The 25,272-nt window shown below is 37.4% G+C and overlaps 1 protein-coding gene across 2 annotated transcripts; it reads right to left on the reverse strand.

The window, feature by feature from the left end:
- Positions 1–7,788: 7,788 nt before the first annotated feature.
- On the reverse strand, positions 7,789–24,692 carry CDO1 (cysteine dioxygenase type 1). 2 transcript variants are annotated; one of them, XM_044661856.1, is made up of 5 exons: positions 24,011–24,692; positions 18,374–18,451; positions 12,878–13,032; positions 10,300–10,469; positions 7,789–8,533 (listed from the first exon to the last, which is right to left on the reverse strand). In XM_044661856.1, exons 1-5 carry the CDS (start codon positions 24,178–24,180, stop codon positions 8,504–8,506), a joined length of 603 nt encoding a protein of 200 aa, XP_044517791.1. In that variant the 5' UTR covers positions 24,181–24,692; the 3' UTR covers positions 7,789–8,503. The 2 variants fall into 2 exon arrangements, with proteins under 2 accessions (XP_044517791.1, XP_044517799.1); XM_044661864.1 differs by having other exon boundaries at positions 12,878–13,029; positions 24,011–24,679.
- Between the last annotated feature and the right edge of the window lie 580 nt (positions 24,693–25,272).

Raw genomic sequence — 25,272 nt, forward strand, 5'->3', positions numbered from 1 at the left:
GAGAGAGAGAGAGAGAGAGAGAGAGAGAGAGAGAGAGAGAGAGAGGTTTCTCAATAGCCAAAAGACAAGTGGAATCATGGGATGGGTGAAGAGAAACCAAATATAAAGGGGAGTAGAAGGAATGTGGTACCTTGCTGGGAATAAGTTGGGGAGAGCAGCCCAGAGACATTGCCAGAAAATATCACCAGTCCTGGAACCTTCACAAGTATGCATAGGCTACATGTCTTTCTTAAATATATGCCTCTCACTTAGTTATCCTTTCATAGGTTCACTTTTTACACTGAAAATAGGTAGCGAAGGTTTATGGGAGGAATGTTGCATTATTACTGTATTTATTTTGCTTTTTTTGTTCAATGCCTTTCTTTGAACTAGTTGTGTCCTGACTAGTAAAAGTAAATTCATCCTTAGGGCTGTTTTTTTTGTTTTTAAACCCTTATCTTACACCTTGGAATCAATGCTGTGTATTGGTTCCAAGACAGGAATGGATAACATTGTGATAGGACTGCCTAGTGGTAAGTGTCAAGGTGGGTAAGTGACTTTGCTAGGAAGTGTCTGAGGCCATATTTGAACCCAGGACTTCTCATTTCTAAGGCTGGCTCTCAATCCACTGGGCCACCTCGCTGTCCCCAGGGCTATGTTTGGTTTTAAGCAGATGTGAATCCACAGAATATCTTGAACTTGTACTAGTGTTTTTTATTGTTCTCTCATGTGAGAGGGAATGTTCCATATACTCTCTCTTTGGGGTTTGAGCAATGGTGGTGGTGGTGTTTTGACTTGCCTGGCACATGCCACCTCCTGCCCCTACCTCAGTGTGCCTTGCTGAAGCAGCACTTCGTGGCAGAAATTATCCTGGGCCCTAAATATGTTATCCAGTTCTACTTCCTGCACAGTGGTAGGCACTTAAAGTTTGTTCCTTCCCCCTTCCGCCACTGGCCTTGTCATCTTATCTCTTGGTTCATCCCCTTCACTCCTTTCTGTGATAGTTGCCCATAAGAACTCATCTATCTCTTTTCCTAGGCAGGATATTGTACACGGAGGCACAACAGTTTCCAATGTAACAATTTCCAGTGTAACAATTTCTCCTGTTAAACACATAGTAATAACTTCATCTCTCATTAGAGGCATACAGCTCTTTCCTAGGGGAGTAATCTTCAGTGGAATCCCCTACCCCACCTCCCACTGGGAGGAAACACATAATTTATTCCTTCAGTTTCAATCCCTTCTGCTGTCTTTCCCACATTCCCATCTGTATTCCAATCTCCCTTCTCATTAGGTACCTGCTTAGTTTGTAATTCTGTCCTGCAAAAAATGGAAGCAGGGAAGGGAATTTATTAAGAACAGCTATTATGTGCTAGGCTCTGTGCTAAGCACTATACAAATATTTTCAGTTTTTCTTCAGAACAACTCTGGAAGGCAGGTGCTATTATGATTTTTGTTTTACAGTTGATTGAACTGAAACAAAAGGGAAATTATTTGTCCAGGGTCAGGTCTTCCTGACTCCAGATTCAGTTCTCTATCCACTAAGCCACAAAATATAAGGAGCCACCCTTGAGGGGATTGTGAGATTTAGTCCATGGTGCTTCACTATAGCTTCCCAACATTCCTTTCTACTTCTTTAAATTCCACTTACGTCTTTATCCCTTTGTATGTATTTAAAAAAAACATCATCACAATCTTTTAATTATCTATCATTTTTTTTGCCCTGTTGGTCAGTCTTTTTCTTTCTCTCTTTTTAATACTAGCTTCATTTTTCTTAATTGTACTTAATTATTCTTGTTTTTCTGTTGTTCGGGAAATTTGTAAGTTGAATAATCTGTTTTGGTGCATTTCTTTTTGCAGAAATTGCTCAAATGACTCTTTTATTGAAATGCAATCTTTTTTCATTGATGATTAAGTTCAGGTTTCCAGGATATACCATTTAGTGTTACAGAATAAGTTTTTTCCCCCAAATATAGGATTCTATTCCTTTCTTTTTTTATTTGAAAAATTTTATTTAATTAATTTAGAATATTTTTCCATGGTTACATGATTCATGTTCTTTCCCTCCCCTCCTTCCACCCCCCTTCCATAGCCAACAAGCAATTCCACTGGGTTTTACAGGTATCTTTGGTCAAGACCTATTTCCATATTATTCATATTTGCATTAAGGTGATCACTTAGATTCTACATCCCCAATCATGTCCCCATCAAAACCATGTGATCAAGCAGTTGTTATTCTTCTGAGTTTCTACTCTCACAGTTCTTTCTCTGGATGTGGATAGGGTTCTTTCTCATAAGTCCCTCAGAAATATTTTGGATCACTCACTGCATTGCTGCTAGTAGAGAAGTCCATTATATTTGATTGTACCACAATGTATCTGTCTCTGTGTACAATGTTCTCCTGGTTCTTCTCCTTTCACTCTGCATCAATTCCTGGAGGTCATTCCAGTTCACATGGAATTCTTGCAGTTCATTATTCCTTTGAGCAAAATAGTATTCCATCATCAACAGATACCACAATTTGTTCATTCATTCCCCAACCGAAGGGCATCCTCTCATTTTCCAATTTTTTGCTACCACAAAGAGTAACATAAATATTTTTATACAAGTCTTCTTTCTTATTATTTCTTTGGGGGTATAAACTCAACAGTGGTTTCAAATTGCCATCCAGAATGGTTGGAACAATTCACAACTCCACCAGCAAGGATTCCATTCCTTTCTAAATCTTCTGGTGGGTATAGAATAATTTCTGCTACTCAAACTTTCTTTTTTTTTTTTTGAAGGTCATTCTCCCAGCTGTTTGTAGAAAGTGTTATTTGTCATTGGAATGATTTAATTGCAATGTTACTATATTTTTTCTTTTAGAGTTTATCAGTGAATTCTTTCAATTGGTGCTGTTTTCTTTATTCATAAATTTGGAATAGTTATATATATTTTCTATATTTTAGCATTAAGGTTTTTGATTTGTCATGTTCCCGTGGGATACCTGAGGTCCTTAAGTAGTCCTTGTTCAAGAGGCTATGTGTTCTTTTTACCATTGTTGTCTTTTGCTTCTCTTCCAGATTTTCCTTTACTTCAGTATTTTTGTATTTCACATCTGTTAATATCTTTTGCTTCTGAATCAATAGTCAATAAATATTTATTAAGAACCTACAATATATCAAGCATTGTACTAAGTACTGCTTTGGGGAAACTCCATTATTAAATTTTTAATAGTCCTTTATTTTTAATAGTCTTGACTTTTCTCATCATGGTTTCTATAAATTGCAGGTCAGAATAAGAAATTAAATGGGAAGTTTTGGGGTGTTTTGAAGAAGCAGAAGATGACATATAAAGGCTAGTAGATGACAGAAAAAAGTTTAGAGAATCAGAAATGCATAAAATAGATGTATAGTATATTTTATCTTTTAATACCATAAATATACACAATTTATTTCTTTAAGTTAAAATAAATAAAAAGTTAAAGTTTGTGAAAAGAATGTGAAAGCCAAAAGATGTCACACAAAGGCTAGAAATGCAAAGATATCTTAACATTGACCTACATATAACCTGTAACCCAATACTTAGCCCGTACAATAAAGTATTATAAACACTCCATAAAAGAAGAAGAAAACATTCAGATTTCTTCTCTGGTAGGAAGGAAGAACCAAAAAAATTTACATGGATTTTCTAGATGGTGGCCCTAATCCCCAAGATGTGGAAGGGATATTTGTACTTCTAGTCACTCAACTAGAATAATCTAAAGGCCCAATCATATTCTTGAAGAAGTTATTTGTTCCTAAGGTTGTTAATGGCCTAACAAGCTCAAAGATGAAGTTAGAAAGTAACTATTGATAATAAGATAATAAACACTAGTTAGTTATGGGGTAGCTCATAGTTCATACTTTCACTTTCTCCAGACCAGTGTTGTCAAACTCAAATAGAAAAGGAGGAGGGGGAGACTAACCAATACTCAAGGATCCCTTCCAGTCACATATTAACTTAGTTTAAAAATGTAATATTATTTGTGTTTTATTATATTTCATTTAAATATTTCCAAGTTATAATTAATCTGGTTCAGGCATGAAAGGGCCTAGCTGGGTTTTGAGAATTCTCCTCGAAAATTATACTTGAAATGTAGTTTTCAAGAATAATGGGATTATATAGGGTTATCTAGCTACATAAACACTGGATTAGAACCTAAAGTAGATGCTAGGAAATGCTGAAAAAATAATATATTTCAGGTGCTGGTCAGCTTCTATTACTGACTTCAAGACACTGAAAGGATTTGTGAATGATAAATGATGGTAAATGGGAGAGTCAAATGGATGGGAAAATGACTAGAGGAAAGAGGAAGAAGACAGATTCTATAGGGCCATCAAGTTGGCACTGATTCCTAGAATGGAATATTAGAGGGAAGGAAGTTTTATAGACTCATAGATGGAAGGGCCCTTGGAGGCCATCAAGTCCAATCCATTCAATTCCTGAATGAGGTAACCAGAGAGGTTAATTGATGTAACAGCCATTCAGAGAAAGCATCAGATGAAGCCTAAGTTGCTAAAGAGTCCAGTAATTGTAATCTTTTCCAGTCCAGGAAAAGACAGAACTACTGAATGGTTTTGTTTGGACTTGCCGGAGATATGCCAGCCTGAGAAGTTTTTTGAATGAGTTGGCAGTATAATAAAAGAGAGAGAATGGTGGCAGCAGTGACAAGAATTGAACAGTAGCAGATTGAGGGTGCTTTCCAGGAGGCTGACTCTAAGCCTTGTAGTGACTGGAACTTTTTCGTTTCCCTTTACTTGGTTTCTTAATTAACACTCTGCTTATTAGGAAAACTCATCAGAAAATGAAAGAATTATGCCTACTAAGAAAAGTTGCTGGAATGAGAGTCTAATATTCCCTATTTCTACCTTTTATTGCCACATTGCCACATAGAAATGAGTTTTGTTTACCACTAAGTGTCTTTTAAATTTGCTTACTGGTTGATCATATTTTAGATAATGAAGTAAGATAATTTATTGTACCTTGAATTGATGTCTTTGGTATAGTATAGAGAGTGTACATAAAGGGGAAAGTGTGGAAAATTGATTACACAACAGTATCTGGGAACATTCAGGAAAAGAATGTGACTGTTTTAAAGAATGATGTTTTACTGGAAATTAGGATTTTACAAAGGAGACATTGTATTTCAGACATATGACATCACCTGTGAAAAGACACAAAGACAGGAGATGATGTCATGTATGTGGAACAGTTAAGAGAACAATTTTGATTCATGTAGAATATATATGGTAATGTGAACTATCTGGGAGAAGGAGGATGGAACCATACTGCAAAAGATTTTAAATGCCAAATAAGGGAGTTCATATTTTATCCCAGGGTAATAGGGAGCCATTGAAAATTTTTAAGTAGGGGAATAGTCATATCTGGGTCTTAGAAATACCAGTTTAATAGCTAGATGGAGGTTTAATTGGGGAAAGGAGTGTCTGGAAGCAGGGCGACAGATGATGGCCTGAATATTTGAACAAGGGAAGTGAATGGATATGAGAGGTGTTGCAGTGAGAATTGATAAGATGTATCAACTGACTGGATATGGGAGTGAGGTATAGGAAAGAGTTAAGGATGATTCTGAGGGTACAAACACGTGCCTGAAAGGATGGTCAACAGAAATAGGTTAGTTTGTAGAAGGGATGGATTTCTGGGAGAATATGGTACATTCCATTTCAGAGATGTTACATTCATGATGTTTAAAGGACATCCAGGTAGAGATGTCCTTTGGGGAGTTGGTAATGCAGTATTGGAATGCAGGAGCAAGATTACAGCTAGGTCTCTGAACGGAGATGATAATCAAACCCAATAACATCAAATTAGAAAAAATCCAATCAAATCTATAACTAGCTTGATTGAGTTGGGGAAAATACAATAGGTGACCACTTCAAGTCACCTCAAGGCTTCCTATAGAAGATGGAATTTCAGTTGGGACTTAAAGGAAGTCAGGGAAGTGCGTGGAGATGAGGAGGGAGAGCATTTCAGGTATGGAGGGATAACTAAGAGGCCAGTGCAACTGGACTGAAGGGTACATGTTTAAGAGTAAGGTACAAGAAGCCTAGAATCCTCTCCTAACTTTCCTTCTTATTCTATTACCTTAAAGGAAATGTAACAGCTGTCTTCAAGGGTTTGTCATGTGGGAAAAAGGCACTTGTGCCTGAGAGCAGAACTAGAGAGCAACAAGTAGAGGTTGTAAAGAGGAAATTTTAGGCTTGATTTAAGGGAAAATTTCTAATAATTTGAGCTATCTGAAGATGGAATGGGCTACTTTAAGGGGCAGTGAGGTGGCTCAGTGGATTGAAAGCCAGCTCTAGAGGTGGGACATCTTGGGTTTAAATCTGGCTTCCTAGATATGTGACTTTGGGTAAGTCATTCAATTTCCATTGCCTAACACTTACCACTCTTCTGTCTTGGAACCAATACTTAGTATCAATTCTAAGACAGAAGAAAAGGATTTAAATAATAAAAAAGAGGCAGTGAGTTTTCCTCTAACTGGAGAACTTTAAGCAAAGGCTGGGTGACCACTTGATGGAGATTATATAGTGTAGATACTTGTTCAGCCGTGTTTTGGACTAAATGTCCCCCAAAGTCCCTTTCCAAGTCTGAAATTCTGTGGTTTTTTTTACTTCTTTTAGTCACTAAATTATTAGCATTCACATCCCCTAAACATTAATCTTCCCTGCAAAAAAGCTTAGCTTCTCTATTTTTTCCCATTTTGGGAAACCAAGTAGCAGTGTCTCAGGTTCCTGGTTAAAATCATGATGAACAAATTAGACCACTGATCAATAATCCTGACTGGTCAAGGAAACACATCTAAGTCAATTATACTTTTTGCCAAAAGGAACACTAAGGGAAATATGTCTACTATTAGCTTCTAAGGGAAAAAATGAGTTGGTACTGCAAAAATAACGTAGGGGAATATTTATGGCACAAATATAATTCAGCATTGAACTGGCTTCCTTCCCAGGATGTGGTAGGACTTGGCACTTAGGAATGAGGTACTTAAATGTCCTTTCAGTTCAAAAATGTCTTTTCTGGACTCTATTCAAGTATGAATTAGTAACAACATAGAAGTTCAGGATTGAGCAATAAGCTTCTGATACTGTTCTATTCTTAGTAAACAAATTCTGGTTGAATTTTGGGTCTGTCAAATGTATTCCTTTACCAACACTAGATGTAATGTTGACTATAAATTGAGTGTAGCATTTTAGGGAGTAAACCTTATCTTTTTTTGGGGGGTGGGTGGAAGGTAGGGAGACTATCCTTTTATTTTTAACATATATTTTTAAACCCTTACCTTCTGTCGAGGAATCAACACTGTGTATTAGCTCCAAGGCAGAAGAGTGGTAAGGGCTAGGCAATGGGGGTTAAGTGACTTGTCTAGGGTCACCCAACTAGGAAGTGTCTGAGGCCAGATTTGAAGCCAAAGCTTCCCGTCTCTCATCCTAGCTCTCAGTCCACTGAGCCACCTGGCTGCCCCTGAGACAATCCTTTTAAGTTTATCCTTGCATGAAGCCTGTATAATTGCTGAGAGCATGTTTATACTGGGTAATTGATAAACCAAGGAAAGAGTTCAGAGTACCTTCATATAATCTCTTACTAGGAATAACTTTAAAAAAATCATTACTGGAAACCTAGGAAAATATTCAAAAGCTCTGTGTACTTACTGGAATCCCAAATAGAGAAAACTATTCTAGGAGAAAGGTAGAAAAGTATAACTTACATTCAGATTCATGAGGTTTCCTTTGGGAGTAGCTATGAAGGCATGGGACCATTTGAAAATATGTTCAAATTCAGTTTTATTCAAGTTAACCTGACAATTTTCATAGCAATACAAAAAGGAGTTTACATGGGCATTTGGTCACATTAAAACACATTCGTAGTTTCTTTTTTGCTGTTCACTCCCATTATGTCCTTGCCCTTCATTTCACGAGGCCCAAGATATTCTGTACACAGTGACTTATACACAGCAAAGGAATTTGTGAAGATGGAAACCCAACAAAATCTAGATTTAAAAACAATTCTTTTGAATGCATCTTAGAGAATATAAAGTATGATAAAAATCTGTATACTTAATTCTCAGGATAAACAAAAGTAGAGTTATGAAGTCTTAGGCTTGTTTTTATTGCTAATTATGATGTACAAAAACTGTCAAAATGAATTCATTGTCTTTTCTAGTAGGGAACCAGGAGGATGAGAGAGAAACACCTAAGAGAGCATCTGATGCTGTCTTTCAAATATAAAGACCATAAAAACAGAATTTCTCCTCTCTAGTATCTCATGGAATTGTTCATTCAGTTAGTCCCATCATTAGCATCCATTCAAGGTAACTACCAGCAGTCAGTAGTCTCTCCTAACACATTCCTAAGCATCTTATTCAAAATACTATAGAATAGCAATGATTGGAGGGTCTTTGTCCACAATTAAAGATTTTTCACATACTTTGAAAAGAAAAAAGAAAAAAAAATGGGGAAAAAACTCTAGTGACTGGATCTCTTTAGTTGTTCTCCAATGAACTTGAAGTTGCCTAGAAAAGAAAAATAAATATTTTCACTAGATATCCTCAGCTTATTTTTTTAAAGATAGTCTTTCTAGGGAAGAGAGAACAGAAGTGTCAATCTGTCAAAATAAAGCAATCATGTCTACTAACTACTGACCATATACTAGAGAAAACACCCATTTTAAGACTGTTTCAAGATATATCAGCACAATTTTGTTACTCAATGAAGGGCAATCAACACAGCTGTATAACTTATAGTGGTCCTTGTCCATATACCAAATAGAAGTTACAACACCCCTAACTTAAAAATATAAATTAGTTACTAAAAACTGAAGACTAGTCTTATAAGTCACTAGTTGTTTCATTAGAGTTGAAAGATGGTTTGTCATAACATGTTAGTGTTGGTTGCCATTAGAAAGTTAGGTGGTATGCCTTGTTCCTAAGAGTGGGTCTCATATTTCCTTTTCAAAAAACTTGTATTGGTATCAAGGCAGAAGAGCAGTAAGGGCTGGGTAATTGGGGTTAAGTGATTTGCTCAGGGTCACACAACTAGGAAGTATCTGAGGTTAGATTTGAACTCAGGACCTTCCATCTCTAGATTTGGCTCTTAGTCTGCTAAGCCACTTAGGTGCAATCATTTCTTCCGTAATCTAACCATTAACTCTATTCTGAATAGTTTTCAGTGGATTAAGTATTTCAGGGTAGTTTCTCATTCCTTATCCTTCTTGACCTCTCTGTTGCATGGTCCAGAGACAGGGCTTCTCTCTCAAGGAATTTGGAGGATTTGAATGAACTCTTTTATTCTAATTCTGAATTAACTAATTTAAAGCTTCGTGAGAAAGTTTTTTTAGAAGGTTTGAAAGAACCCAATACAATCTTTTCCTAACATAGAACAGGGTTATGAAGTCAACAAGAGTTAAACAGCAAGGGTGAAGTTGGTGGTTGGTCTAGACAGTTCAAGGAAATGTTCCCCCAGAAATGAGAATCTAAAAAAAAAATTGTAGACTTAGAAATGACCATTTGCCAGGAATCCTCAACACTGTAAGTTTGAAAATGTTGTCTTGTACTAGCAATTAAATTAAAAAGAAACATCAAGTCTAGAACATGAGGCAATTATTATTGCTCATGATTCTGAAGTTTTAAGCCAGATTTCTTTACTACCAGGTAAAACAAAATGAAAGGGCACATATTATAGAGAACATTCTTCTTTAAAATCTGTATGGTGATACTGTGGCATCTATATAGCTCTATGGACACAGAGAACACTGGATCTGGAGTCAGAAGACCCGAGTTCAAATTCAACCTCAGATAGGGATGAGCTATGTAATCCTGGGCAAGTAATTTAACTTCTGTCTACATAATTTTCCTTATCTGAAAATGGGGATAATAACAGCACCTATTCCCCAGTGGGTGTTATGAGGATAAAATGAAATAATATCTGCAAAGTGCTTTGCAAACTTTAAAACACTATATAAATGTAAATTATTATTATTATTATATGATATTTATTTTTTAAAAAATTCTTCTCACATTTGATTCATGGCTAAGATCTCAGTATTCCTGAGTTGTCCAAAAAATGAGAAAAGGAACAAGTATGGAACTTCTTACGTATAGTTAAATTTCATTAAAGTCAAGATCTAAATTCCTTCCCAAGATGCTAAACAAAGAAATCTTTAAAACTAGGGGCACAATGTATTGGTAACACTTGGTGCCATCATATTAACCCAAACCCAGGACTGGGCAAGGAATTTAAACTGAGGGGACAATAAGGATTTCCTCAATTTCATACTTACAAATGGAGTCCTTGCTCCAAATTTGCTATAAAATGTCATTGTGACTTTATTCTTATGTCCTGTTCTTTGGTCAAAGGCATGGCAAGTGTCAAAAGGTGGACTATACAAATGAAGGCTAACAGCAGGTTCTGTGTGACTTATGTTCTCCACTCGATGTAGACCAATAGAATCTAAAGAGGAGACAAGAGGAGAGAGAATACAAACTAAGCATTCCAGTCTTGGTCTAAAGGTAAAAAAATCTGTTGGTCAAGTCCAAATCACATGCAGTGAAAGTTAGAATCAGTCTGAAGGATTCTCTTAAACCCAGGAGTCTAAAGGTCATTTCAATTAACTTCATGATCTCATATTACCATGAAAGTTGACCTGAGAAACTAAAGTTATGATTCAATATGTATTCTTTGCCTAATTGATGTATGATTATTTTCTTTTCCAAGAAAGTGCTTTAAAAAATAGCATGTACATTTATAACTCAGATGGAATTGCTTGCCAGCTCTGGAAAGGGGGAGGGAAGGGAGAGAGGAAGACAATTTGGATCATGTAATTTTGGAAAACTTATGTGGAAATTTATTATTACATGTTATAGTAAAATGAAATATCTTTATAATAAAAAGAATAAAAAGAAAAATTAGTATACATAGATACCCTTTTAAGGGGAAAGGTGATATTCTAGTTGCTGTTGTTATCATGTAGAATTAATTTTATAGGCCAGTGAACAGTATTTTTTGCTATGACATACCAAAAAACAACTACCACTGTAGTCTGCCTTTGGTTTTAAAGCCTAACTTCTAGTGTTTGTTGAGGTTGTATACTTTTCTTGTTGATCAATAGCTATGAAATGACAGCCAAATGAGGCATTATATGGTCTATTTGGTCCAAGTATCAATCTGCTTATGAGCACTAAAGGAAAACAGCTTTCATCATATTACATAATGTCTTCTCCCAGCCTCTAAAAAAGATTACAACACAAGTTGGTTGCAGAGGTTGGAAAGACATTAGAAGTATTAGCATAACCATCACCATGGACCTCTTTTTACTTTAATACCTCTTAGAAATAGTCTACACTCTTTCAAGGTGCATTAACTTGGATATAATTATAATTGTAGCTTGAAAGCTTACTAACTTTTTATTTCTCGAATTGTAAGAATGTCTAAGAAAATAGTCAAAGCAAAAGCAGTAGAAGAGAAATCACTGATACCCTTGGAGAAGAGCCTGGGTCAGTATTCATAGCATCAGTTTTGTTTCTTACTCTTCCTTTCCTCTAAATTCAGTCAGTTGTTAAGGTTTGTTAATTCTGTCTTTCCATAATTATTTAGTTCCATCCTTTCTAATTTCATTCCTACCACCATAGTTCAGTCCTTACCATTCCCTATATCTTGTTTTTACTTTCCAATTCAGTATTTTGGAAAGCAACTGTTTAGTCATATCATTGCTTTGCTAAAAACCAAAAAACTTCCAACAGATCCCTATCATATGTTTTAAAAAGTCCACTCTTCAGCCTAGAATTCAAGTCCACTCTTCAGCCTAGAATTCAAGTCCTTTTCTACCTGACTCCAACCTACTTACCATGCTCAAAAACCTTCAACTCCAAGACCAGCAGGTGAACCAGTTTCATTGAATATACTGTTTGGGTGCCTACCTCATGCTTTGCTCATGCTACTCCCTCTGCCTGGAATGTCCTCCCCTCCTATAAACTGATAAACTCAGCTGAAAGTGAGCTCTCCACATTCTCAACTTTTTTATAGAATAAACCAGACTTGTCATGAAAGGATTCAAATACAATTAGAAAATGTTTAATGAAATAAAAATACAAAACAACATATAGATAATATTAATTTATGGTTTTCTAAGTCAATAGTCAAGTCACAATGGTATAGCCTTACTCAATAGACACACAATGGTATAGCCTTACTCAATAGACACTGTCACAAGGTAGCACATAGGATATACTCCATGTTCCCTACTATGTTGTAAATTGCTTCAGAACAACTTCTACCCTATTTCTTTGTGTCTCCCACAATGCTTTACACTCAGAACCACATCTTTTTTAGGAGTTAGGATCTAAAGTCAGGGTACAAGGTAAAAATATTACACAATCAAAATCCCATTAAAAATATCTTAAATCTCTTCAAAATTCAATACAGTATCTTGAAGTGTTGTGTCTGGACAAGTGGGCTCTTTAAAAGCAGGAAGTGTGTATCTTTGTGGCAATGGGAATTTGGCCAAACCATAGGAGCACCAACTCTCTGTGAGCTGGGCTTTTCCTCCCCCTTGGGCATCAAGGAAACCAAGCCAATGTTTCAAAATGTTATCCCAAGGACAGCCACTTTGTCCTTTCCTCAAGGAAAATCAGTTTCGCCTACATAAAACAGATGGCATTCTTACCATATCAGACATACTTCAATTCACAAACATTTTCTCTAAGATGACTTTAAGTTGTTTTCTACAAGTTTGGATTCCTAGAGAAGGCAACCCTGTATTTGTCTAAATAACTTTCAGGCCAGATAAAGTGATAGTATCTCAGAGTTAACATTATAATATCCTGAGTAAAGGGATTGGTAAGGTAAGTGAGTAAATTTACCATTGATGTAGGCACACTGGTTTTCCCTCAAGATTCTTTCAGATTTCTTCATCATCTCATTGGATTTCTTATCAGGCCATGCAAAGAGTGTCTCCTTGAGGTTTCCTTGCAGCATCTTCAGAAAGCAGTGGGAGTCTGTATGATCATGGATACTGCTATATATAAACATACACATACACACAGAAAATGACAACTAAACTCAGTGGATTGCCTAGTACACAAACGTGTTATAACAGTAAACAGTGTTGGCTATAAAATATGAGGTTTGAAAAGTAAAAATCTTCAGAATATAGATTATAACAAACTAATTTCCCGTTAACCTATATTATCTTGAAATTTCACATTGTTTTTATATTTTTGTATGACTTAGCTAACATTATTCAAATTAGAAAAAGCAAACATGATACTAGATCATAAAGATCAGCAAAAATTGGATGGGGGTGAGAGGGTGGAAGTGGGTATATTTTAGATGCAAACTCTGACTACCTAGCAATGCCAACTAGTTTTAGACCATCTCTGGCTCTAGGTGACATGTAGACCTACTTATGAATATCTGATGGAGGTCTTTCCAATTTACTTGGTGAGAGAAAAACTAAAATTGAATATGAAAAGAAATATTTGGGGGTTCCTCAAACTAACATATACTAACAGACTTTTGGGCTTAGAGGCAAGACCATTATTGGTACTCATTTTATATATTCCTAGACCTTACTGGATTTAATACCAAGGTCAAGAATGTAGAGGGGGACAAGTGTTCCCTCTCCATAAACTAAATGCATTTATTTCACAAGATGAAACAGGAATATAATTTTTTACATGATTTGAGACATTTCTCTCTTCCCAAATGAAAGGACTAAGCTCAAACTAGCTTTAAATTATAAACAACTTCACAATTCCCCAAAAGACTAAGAAGCTTTGGAACATGTTTAAAGAGAAGTTCTTTCTTAATAAAGTAGAACAATTTGCTATGTCCTCATACTGAAAGGTCATACACAGTAGAAAAGAACGACTAGCAAAGTCACTAATTCTCCTGTTGCTATTCATTTCCGGGATAAAACATTAATAAGCTTGTCAGACTTTAAATCTTCTTTTTGGTTGTTTCCATAAAAAAAAATATTCACTTACAACCTTTACTTAAGATGGAGAAGGAGGAAGTAGTTTTTGTCCAGTAGAAATAACAGGGAGATCTAGGTTCTAGAATGAGCTAGATAGATTCTAGGTTATTCTCCTGCACCACAATCTGAATCTGTTTACTTATCTAAAAGGTAAAGGGGTTTGGGCCAAATGATACATAAGACCCTCTCTGGCTCTGTGTAACATGTAGACCTACTTATGAAGGAAAAAGGAATGGTTTCTTTTGATTAAGGGTCATGAAATCAAAGGTGGAAGGTGAATTTAGGTTTTCCTGACCTGAAGGCTTGCTCACTATCTACTATGTCACTCTGTCTTTCAAAACGTCTTAATATTTAACATATATTTTGCATACTAAAGCAAAGAAGCCAAATATAGATTTAGAAGATAAGATGTTTATTTCCCCCCCTTGCTTTAGACCAGTGAGTCCCAAAGTGGGTGCTACCATCCCCTGGTGGGTGCTGCAGCAATCCAGGAGGGCGGTGATGGCCACAGGTGCATTTATCTTTCCTATTCATTGCTATTAAAATAAAAAAAATTAATTTCCAGGAGGCTAAGTAATATTTTTTTCTGGAAAGGGGGCGGTAGGCCACAGGGAACCACTGCTTTAGACTATCCTTTGAATCTGAATTTCTAGTTTGTATGTTGCCTAAATACAAACCCCACATATAACAGGTCAAGACTAGAGCAGCACCCATTTGAACATAAAGTTCAAGTCTATAGAAAACTGAAAAAAAAATCAAGTTAGCACTTTATCATTCTTGATCTATAATTAGTATCTCAGTTGATTCTTTATTTATCATGATAAATACACACCTATGCTCCATTCTGGAGCTTTCTGTGCTGATTTCTTTGTGAAGGTTTGGCTTTGGCATCCTTGCCAAAAGTAAATTTACTGTAATAGATAAACTAATTGAAGTATATGAATTTAATGGAATATTTCTGTGCATAGTAATAGAACAACATAGAAATAACTATGAAGAATTCAGAAAAACATGGGAAGACTTATGTGAAGTAATACAGAGGGAAATAAACAGAATCAGGAAAAACACATGTGACTACAACAATATAAGGAGAGGGGGAGGCTGAATTCTGCATAATTATGACGACCAAGTTTGACCCTGTAGAATAGAGGAGAAAACATGTCCATCTCCTCTTCATTGAAAAATAAGTGTGGAATACTGAATATATTGTTACATAAGATAAATGGATTGGCCAGAGAGCACACTCTATCTTGAGATTCTGTAGAAAGCCTGAAGATTGAGGGGACTGACTCTCCAAGATCCTAGGGGGAGGAGGAAAAGGGCTAATCCTGACAGCTGGGGGTCTGCCTAGGGACCTTGGTGACTTATGGTGATGTCAAGCGAGAACAACCACACCATTTAAAAGTGCAGCAGGATGTGCAGTCTGGCTTTTCTACAAAGCCCTGATTTAGGAACTAAGGGAGACATGAGTAAATTGAAGACACTGTATCTAATATTTAGAAAAAAATCACTGTAGAGATCCCCCCTCTCCCCCACAAAAATTCAACTTAGAAGGAGAAACATCTTAACAACCACAAGTAGATACTCAAAGGAAAAACATTTCTGAAAGGTATTACATAAATACTTACAAGAAATGAAACAAGATTTAAAAAAAAGAAATAAAAATTATGGAAGGAAGAATGGGAAAGAGAATGACTAGTTCAGAATGGAAAGGATGAAATCATATGCAAGTATTGGACTAACTGAAAATTAGAACAGCCTAAGAAGAAACAAATGACCTTATAAGAGAGCAAAAATATTAAAACAAAATTAAAATGTTAAAAAACTGAGTGTAAACATAAGGTAAATTAGGTAATTTAAATGAAACCATAAGGCACTGTGCTGCTAAGAACAACTAAACTAGAAAGGAGGTCCAGGAAAAATAATCGATGGACTCCTGAAAAAAATCTTGAGAAAAAAAATCCTGGAAATCACATTTCAAGAATTAAGAAATGAAAATTTTCTAGATCTATTAGATCCAAGAGACAAAGTAAAAAAAAAAAAAGAAGAATCCATTTATCATTCCCAAAGGGAAAAAAGCATCAGTAATGTCACATGCCAGATTCAGAGCTTACAGAAAATATTACTGCAAGTACTTAGAAAAAAAGATTCAAGTACCAAAGAATTAGAGTAAGGATCACATAGGATTTGGCAACTTTTACTAAAAACCAAAGGAGATCTTGGAATCCAATATATTAAAAGATTGTGTAAAGAAAATTTACCATTCTCCCTTTCTGGGGTCACATCCTTGATGAGAGGCTGAACTTGATCCAGAGGTGAGGATTGTGTAAAGGGAATCATTGAGTGAATTGGGTCATGAGGATAGAATAGCAGCTGGAAAAATGCAGCAATAGAGTCTAGAGATCACAAGTCAGGGGGCAGGGTGGATGTCCCCTCCTGCTCCATGGACTGCTCCTCTTGGGTGGCCCAGGCAAAATAGAAAGCCACAGTTGGCTCCCGAGATGGGATGTGTGACAGTTAGTAGGTGAAGAAAAAGTTTGATAAACTGAGGCAAGAATGGATTTCAATCTCTTCTCTTCTGTGTTTTGTTGCTGGCTGGACCTCCCTGGGAGCGTGGCTAAGGGGGCCCTAATGGTAGCCACAGAATAGCAAGCTAAACGGAGCAGCAAGGATAAGTTTAACCTATATATCTCTCTCTCCTTTTTTTCCATATTTTCCCGCTATTACTTTTGATTTAATAAAATTATTAACTTACAACAAGTCTCATAGTTTTCCCTCTTACAAGATAAAAGATACAGGCTTGCAAACATGAATAATTTAATTTACAAAACAATATAATACTACAAAAATGGGCTTCTCATGGAAAAGAGAACAGATCAAAAGAAACCTAGAAAGGAAAATATATTTGAGTATTTGAAAGCTGCTGTAATGAAGAGTAAACCTCCTAACAGGGGAAAAGATACAAGTATACCTTCAGAATCTGTCTTCAGAGTACTAAGGGAATTAAGTAAAGCTGAGGTTCTGGTTTTATGGGGGTGGGAGTAGATTTAGTTCTGTTCTGTGGGTTTGAAGAAGGGAAAGATAAAGAAAGATAAAAGAAAGAATATTCTTATGTTGAAAAAAGGTAGAAGGGGTAGAACTTTCTTTTTCTTATACTTGGGGTATGTGAGAAGAAGTACTTAAAGACACAGAATGAAGGGTAGACATCCAATGGATCTTACTCTTATCTGAACCATACAAAAGAGGGATGAACACACACACACACACACACACATATCCTTAGGTGTAGCAATTTATCAAATTCAACAGGGAAATAGGGAGATAAGGAGTTATGATTAAAAAATAAATTAATACTAGGAAGAGAATAATTAATCAATAAGGATTTATTAAGGGCTTACAAGAAGGGGATGAGAAGAGAGAGGGAGGAAAGGAAAGAACAGATCTGGAAATGTAGAGACTACTTATCAATTAGGGAATGGCTGAAATAATTGAGGTCATGAATACAATGAAATATTTGCAATGTAAAAAATGACAAAAGATTTCAGGGAGGTCTGGAAGGTGAAAGCTGATGCTGAGTAAAGTGAACAGAACAGTTTATACAACAATGATAATGTTGTAAAGGAAAACAACTGAGAATGGGAGGTCCTGGCTTCAAATGTGATCTCAGACACTTTCTACCTGTGTGACCCTGGCAAGTCACTTAATCCCAAATGCTTACCCCCCCACCACTCTTCTGTCTTGGAACTGATAACTTACTATTTTTTCTAAGTCAGAAGGTAAGGGTTTATTAAAAAAGAAAAAAAAAGAAAAACAATTCTCAATATCTTAAGAATACTGATCAAAGTAATTACTAACTATGCCTTCAGATGACCTGTATTGAAGCATGTTATTCACTTCCTGACAGAGAGCTGATGTACTTATCATATGGAAGGATATAAACTTTTTTTAAAAAATATGGTTACCATGTGGACTTGTTTTGTTTGACTATGCATTTTTTCTCTCTTTGTAAGTAAGGGAGGGAGTAGAAAAGAGAGGGAGGGGTTAACAAGAGCAATGCCATAAAAGGAGAAATTCACAATTTGATATACATTTTACTTTATTACATAGAAATATTCTCTTTTGGGTATTTGTTGAGCTTAGAATAAAAATTTTAAAAAATCAATAAAACTGTTTTGCTGAACTTGTCTCCTCTATTCTTTTAAAATATTTGTTAAAAGAGAAGGTTTTATTAAGTAGGGTTGGAGGAGTATATTTGGAAATGAATGAGACTGAAAACAAAGTTTGGAGGGGGAGGGAGAAGGGAGACCCCCAAAGCTTCAAATTTCCCAGCTCAGTTTCTATCATTGAACATGGGCCCAATAAGTTTTTGTGGATTTATTACCTTCCATGTCCTTCGCCCCAGCACAGAATCATCAGGTTAAACTTTCCATTTCCTTGATCCACAAGATTTCGAGTGTACCTAAGAAAACAAATGTCAGAAGTTTAACTATACTTGATGGAAGAGGCATAAGAAATAAAATACAGCTCTTGGAGCTAAACTTCAGAACTCAAATAAGGGAACTTTAGAGATTTAATACAATCCCTTCAATTTTTCAGATTAGGGATCTGAGCCTGAGAGAGGTTAACAAATTCATTTCAGGTCACATAGCTGCTAAATGTCACAGAAGGGACACAAATCTGTCCCTTGACTTCAAGTGCAATGCTTTTTGACAAAATGTCTTCTCTCTTTCTCTTTCTTCCCCTGCTTCCCTGTCATTATAGTTAGAAAATTTTAAATATTTAAATGAAAATCATGTGGTTTCTATTTATAATATGGTAAAGTTATAGCACCTAAAAATATTTCTTTGCATCTCATTCTTATATATTTAAGAACTTTTTCTGAGTTATCAGAATTCCCCCAGCATTTAGCTGTACACTAAAGAGGAGAGAACGGAAGAGGAAAGAGAAAAAGGTAAATTCTAGCAGACTGCACACAATCTCTTTGAACTGATAAAGAAAGGAACAAAGTTATTTCTATAGAATATCAATTCCCAAAGCTTTTTACTGTTCCAAGCAAGTGCTACAATTGTTCTTCCCTGTAGCTAAATATGAATTTAAGAAACATATCACTGAAAAGTTGTTTTGGTATCTAATTTTGTGGAATCATCCACAGCTGAATCCTAACAAAACTAAATAAACATAATCAATTTTTTAAAAGGCAGAACTGATGAGAGTTAGGCAGAATTCTCACAGAAGTGAGAGGTGAAAAGAATAGTTCAGGCTCACAATAGAGTAAGGCTCCAAGAGTTGTTTTTAAAATTCTAATTCAGTAAAGTTTTATTATAAAAATGTAGGTTACTTAATTATAAATTCTGAGGAAAGGGAACTTTTGCCATGCTTTTCCAGATTTTGTTTATAGACATTTATATTCTGATGTCCTTTTTGTCCAGAAATAATGAAAACTCCCAGGAGGCTATTTTACGTGACCTGCATACATAATAAGGATTAGTTGTTTAATAAATGCCTGGGTTTTTTAGATGTTAGTTCTCCTAAATGACATTAAATGGGGCTGAGCATAGTGTTACTGGAATTGATTAAAGAAAAAGTATTTAACACTTAACCTTGTCAAAATTATGCACACTGATCTGTTTCCCAGTCCATCCTCTCATCCTTTTGCTGTTCCTATAGCATTTTTATTATTTCATCATTTTCAGGTATGTTTGACTCTTCATGATCTCATTTGGGGTTTTCTTGGCAAAGATACTGGAGTGGTTTGCCATCTCCTTCTCCAGCTCATATGAGGAAATTGAGGCAAACAGGGTTAAGTGGTTTGCCCAGGGTCTCATAGCTACTAAGTGTCACATTTGAACTCCAAAAGATGAGTTTTCCTGACTTCAGGACTGACACTCTATCCACTGCCCTCTCCAACTGCCCCTATAGCAATTAAAAAGTATTAAGTAACACTGAACTATAAGTTGGAAGATATGGTTCAAGTCTATTGTTTTGGCCAAATCTATTTCCATTCTAGACTGAAGCTGACAGGTTTGAACTTCATCAAAGACAGTTGTAAGGATCAAGTGAGACAATGTAATCTCAAAAGTGCACTGCAACCTGAAATAGCTACTTGTGCTCTTAATTACCATCTAGCTGTTAATTTTAGATCTCATGTTGACTGCTTCCCAGGTGTTAGGTCTCATTTCCTCAATTAGGGAATAAGTACCCCAAGGGCAGAAACTGTGTTTATGTGGAATCCTTACTAGTGCAAGACACACAGAGGGTGCTTGGTACTCCCTGACCTGAATTCTTAAGCAACCATTCCATAGGATCCATGGATTTAGTTTAGAACTAGAAGGGACCTTGTCACTGCTGTTCAGTCATTTCAGCCATGTCTGATTCTATGTGACTCTATTTGGGGTCTTCTTGGCAAAGATACTGGAGTGGCTTGCTATTTCCTTCTCCAGCTCATTTTATAGATGAAGAAACTAAGGCAAACAGGGTGAAGTGATTTGTCCAGGGTCATATGGCTAGTGTTTGCGGTCAGATTCGAACTCAGAAAGATGTCTTTCTGACTCTAGGTCAGACACTTTATCTGCTGTGCCACCCAGCTGCCTGAAGAAGGACCTTAGAGAGTTATATAATTCAACCTCTTCATTTTACAGATGAGATTTGGAAAGGTTAAAGAACATACCTTTTCTTAAGAATGCAGTAGAGTATTGATGAGCCATTTATTAGTGACTGAATGGTTTACCTATGCAAAATATTTAGAAAATACTTGGTTGCTAAACCAAGTCAAGTATTGTAGGTATTCACATGACCTTGAGAGCTATCAGTCACTAGTTTTCTCTTAACCTTTTTATCTGCTGCACTTGGCTGAACTAGATAATTATCTGTTCTTGGTGAACAGTACAAACTCCAGTCTAAGTAAGCGAATTTAACAAGCAAAAAAGAGAACAGAGAGTCCAATACTTAGTATCAATTCTAAGAGAGAAGATAAGGATTAAAAAATAATAATAATTTGTAGATACATCTGGTTCATATCCGAGAACAAGCACAATATACTAATGAATGTAAGACAGGTTCCAGGGGGCAACTTTAAAGTATCATTTAAATTCATTAAAGGTCTATGAGCCATTGGGCATTAAAGATACAAAGATAGAAAATAAAATCGTCTCAGACCTTAAGCAATTTACATTTCACTAGTATGTGTGGCTGAAAAATGTACATAGATAAATACAAAATACTTTTTAGGGTGAGAAGGAAGAACAAAATCAACTAACCAAGTGGAAGAGAGGGAAGAAATCAGGAAAGACCTGCAGTAAGAGGTGGTACTTGAGCTGAGATCCAAAGGAAGCTAATGTTGCCTAAAATCTGGCACCCTAAAAGGCCTTCCTTCAAGGTGAGATGCTAATTACACACAACTTAGTTTCTCCCTTCAGAGAAGTTACTGGATATTTTCATAATGGTTTTCAATATCAGCAATGTTTATACTAATTGGAATTAGACAATATTTGCTTTGGGGATGGGCAGGGGGAGGAGGTGATGGATATTGGAACTAGATTATTCCATACATCTATGTACAAGTTCACAGGAGTGCTGGCTGTTTCTGTATAATCCTGCCACTGGATTCCTTGCCAATGTATTCAGATTCTCTCTGTTCTCTAAAAAAAAAAACAACACAACAGAATTTCTGATGGACAATCTTCTATGCCAGTGCTCCAAAATAGCAACTTTAGATCTTCATCCCTTCTGGCAACCTTTCACCAACAACATCTCACTCCTTCCCTTTCATCCAGCAGGTCTAGGAGTTAGACAATGGGCAGCTCAATGACTTCTATGTGGTGTATTTGGCCAAAGCCTGGCAGCTTGATTGGTTGTTTCAGTCCCACCCTCTAAGCACCACTGAGAGCACCAGGGAAGGAAAGAAAAGGCACCCTTTTGGAATCTAGAGGCTGCAGACCAAGCAGCTTGATGCTTCTACAAAACAAGAGTTGCAGGAGAGAACTATATTTTTAAAAAAAAATGACATTCAGAGGCACACTTTGACTTAGCAATACCACTCACTTCCAGACACATTCCCTAAGGAGGGCAAAGACAAGGAATGTATATTTCATGTATATGAAAACATTTACAGTAGGATTTTTTTCATAGTATTAGTAGTGTAAGGGTTAGGTCTATCCACCCCATTAGGCCCCAGTGCCTAGTGTAGTTGCAAACAATTTTTGACAGAATCAAACAATCAGAACTGTGATTAGGATCTGGATTGAGAAATTGGAACAAGTATGAAAAACAGGGAGGAACTGGGAGATAAGAGATATCCATTTGTCCATTGATTGGAGAATGGCTGAAAAATTGTGTAGTAAGAAAAAATGAATCTGGGATACCTAGGTAGCCACACTTCCTAACTATGATGCCCTGGGCAAACTATTTAATTCCAATTGCCTGGCCCTTACTGTTCTTGGTCCTTGGAATGGATAGATTCTAAGAGAGAAGGTAAGAGTTTAATTGGAAGGTAGGTGGTGGCTACAAATAATAAAAAGGAAAGTAACACTAAAAGACTTCAGAATTCTGATCAATGAAATGCCCAATCATGACTTCAGAGAGGGCTGGCAGTGAGACCTGTTTTGCTGTAGGCAGAAGTGGTAGATCATTGGTGCGGAATGAAACATTTATTTCCAGGCATGGCCATCTATTGCATTGATTTATCTTCCCTGGATCATAGGTTCAGCTGTAAAAGTCCTTAAAAGCCAACGCAAAGTCCAACTCTCTCATTTTACAAATAGAGGGAACTGGGGTACAATAAGCTTAAATGACAGGGTGACAAAACTGGAAAATATCTGAGAAAGGATTTGAATTCAGGTCTCTCTGACTTCGTTTCCACCTCAATTCAAGGTACCACTTTGTTTCTGTTTTACATAATTGTTACAAGGGAGGGTTTTATGGGGGGGTAGGGGAGGAAAAATCAATAGGAAGAGACAGTGATAAAAAAAGGAGACTAATATTAATAAAACATTTAATGGGAGGGAGAGAAAAGGGGAAGGGAGGTGAAAAATGGAGGGGGAAAGGAATTAGGAGAGAGGGGGAGAGAAGGAGAGAGAGAGAGAGAGAGAGAGAGAGAGAGAGAGAGAGAGAGAGAGAGAGAGAGAGAGAGAGAGAGAGAGAGAGAGAGAGAATATAAGAAGATCCAGGGGGGAAGGAGGTATGAGTCTTTTGTTCGGAAATTTCAGGTTCCACCTCATCCACCAGTACAAATCTGTGGGGTTACACATATTTGTGCAAGTCTAAAGTGGAGCTATCTAAAAAACTTCCGGAGCCGTCTAGCGGCCCTCCTGTGGGCCGCCTTGGTTGTCCCACCCCAAAAGGGAGCTTTGTGCCAAGCCCAAGTCCAGAGAAGTATGCCTTGAGTAGCATCCTGGCAAACTGGCAGAGAATTTTCCTTTTCCCAGAATGGAGAGATTAAGTTAAGTGCTGTTCTAAGAAGCAGAGACCCGGTTTATAGTTCCCAAAGCAGATAGAGGAAACAGAGAGAACCTGGGCTCTTGCGCATCCCAGAAACTGTAAAGGAACAAGGGGTGAGATCCAAGCAACTAAGGAAGTACGTTTTCTCTCATCCCTCGGTAACCAAAGGCACTGGAGGGAGTCTGAAGAAACCTTTCCTCCCTAGAAGCCCTGGGTTCCTATTGCCTGCCTTACTATCCATTTAATTTTAGGCAAATCACTTCATCCTGGGCCCCAGTGTCATCTAATGGATTTGAATTAGACTACTTCAAGGCTCCTGGTCAGCTCTACAGCTTGGGAGGCTAGTGTCAGCAAACAGCCCAAATCCTGCTGCACTAGACACAGGAGATGGAGACCTGGGAACCCTGCCTTCCAAAGCGGTCCTGGATCTCCAGCCGGGGGCTGGTGCGCTGCGGGGGGGCCACAGTGGCTCGTTCTTCTTCCTATCGCCAAGCGCCCCTGCTAGCCCCGCCAGGACAGGAGGCAGCAGCGCAGACTGGGGCGCGGGCCAGGCAGCAGGAAACGGAGCTTGCTAGAAGCTCACCTGTACTGGTCGAATTTCGCGTACGCTGCCCATTCCGTCGGATTGCTCTCATAAGCTTCCATGATGGACTGCACCTCTTCTACGTTGATGCTGTCCCCGGAGAAGATTTCGTGCAGGATCCGGATTAGCTCTTCCAGGGTCCGCGGCTTTAGAACCTCGGTGTGCTCCATCCCGTCCCTCCGCTCTCTAGCCAGCCGGGAAGGTCTTCTATAGTAGCGGCAGCCGCCTGCGGCCAGCAAGGAGGTATAGGACAGAAGCCGGTGTGTGGGGGAGGGGAAAGGACCCGAAACGCCCCCTCCCCCAGCCCAGCTAGCTAGGAAGCAGGCAAACAAGCAAGCAAACAACAGTCTAAAATCAATACGGTGGGAAAACCCAATGCAGACAAAAGCCCAAAGCGCAGGATAGGGGACGAATGGAATGGGTTCGATTGCAAGAGCTGAAAAAGAAAGACCCTCGCCCAACCTACCAACTCGATGACTTCCAGCCCCGCGCTCCCCTTTTAAGCTCCGGGTGTTACAGTGGGATGTACCAACCGCCCACGGGGGGGGGGGAGTGGTGGTGGAAAGGAGGAGGAGGGATGTTTGTGGAGTTGGGACAAAGCAGCGGCGGGCTCCAGAATTTAGCGAAGACCCTCAAAAGAGAGGCCCTCGTTCTAGGTGGCACCGTGTTGGTGGCTTAAAAAAAAATTAAACACTATTACTCTCTTTTCTCCATTTCGCTTGGGTTTATTTTAAGCATCTTTTCCTTAACCCTTCCGTCCCCCCTCCCCTTCACTTCTCTCTACCTTTGGGCTGCCCCACTCTGCCCCAAACACACCCTCAAAGCCAAGTCTCAAGTGGGACTGAGGAATCTAGTCGAGGGTATTGACTCTAGAAAATAGTAAAAATTGGTATTTCTCTTAAGTTCTTCCCCTTCTGGGGCGGAATTGGTTCTAAATTAAAACATTTGGTAGCTTTACGCACACTGGGGAGGAAAATGTGAATCGACTCTTGGTTTTCGAAAAAAGCAAAAGTTTAAATGTAAAAATATCAAATGAATACGTTTTTTGGACAAAGGAAGAAACGGGGGCTAAAAGAGTCTGAATGGTGACAAGTGCATTAAAATCTAATCTTTTTTAGATTCTTATTTGCCTAATTTGATTAGTTTTATAATGAACGATAATGCAATTTACATAAGCGTTTAGGGTTTTCAAAATACTTCCTTTAAAGCAACCCAGTTTGTTACTTTACACCTATTTTACATAAGAAGAAACCAAGGCTTAG

Source organism: Gracilinanus agilis, chromosome 1 (genome assembly GCF_016433145.1).
Source record: "Gracilinanus agilis isolate LMUSP501 chromosome 1, AgileGrace, whole genome shotgun sequence".
Classification (NCBI taxonomy): domain Eukaryota; kingdom Metazoa; phylum Chordata; class Mammalia; order Didelphimorphia; family Didelphidae; genus Gracilinanus; species Gracilinanus agilis.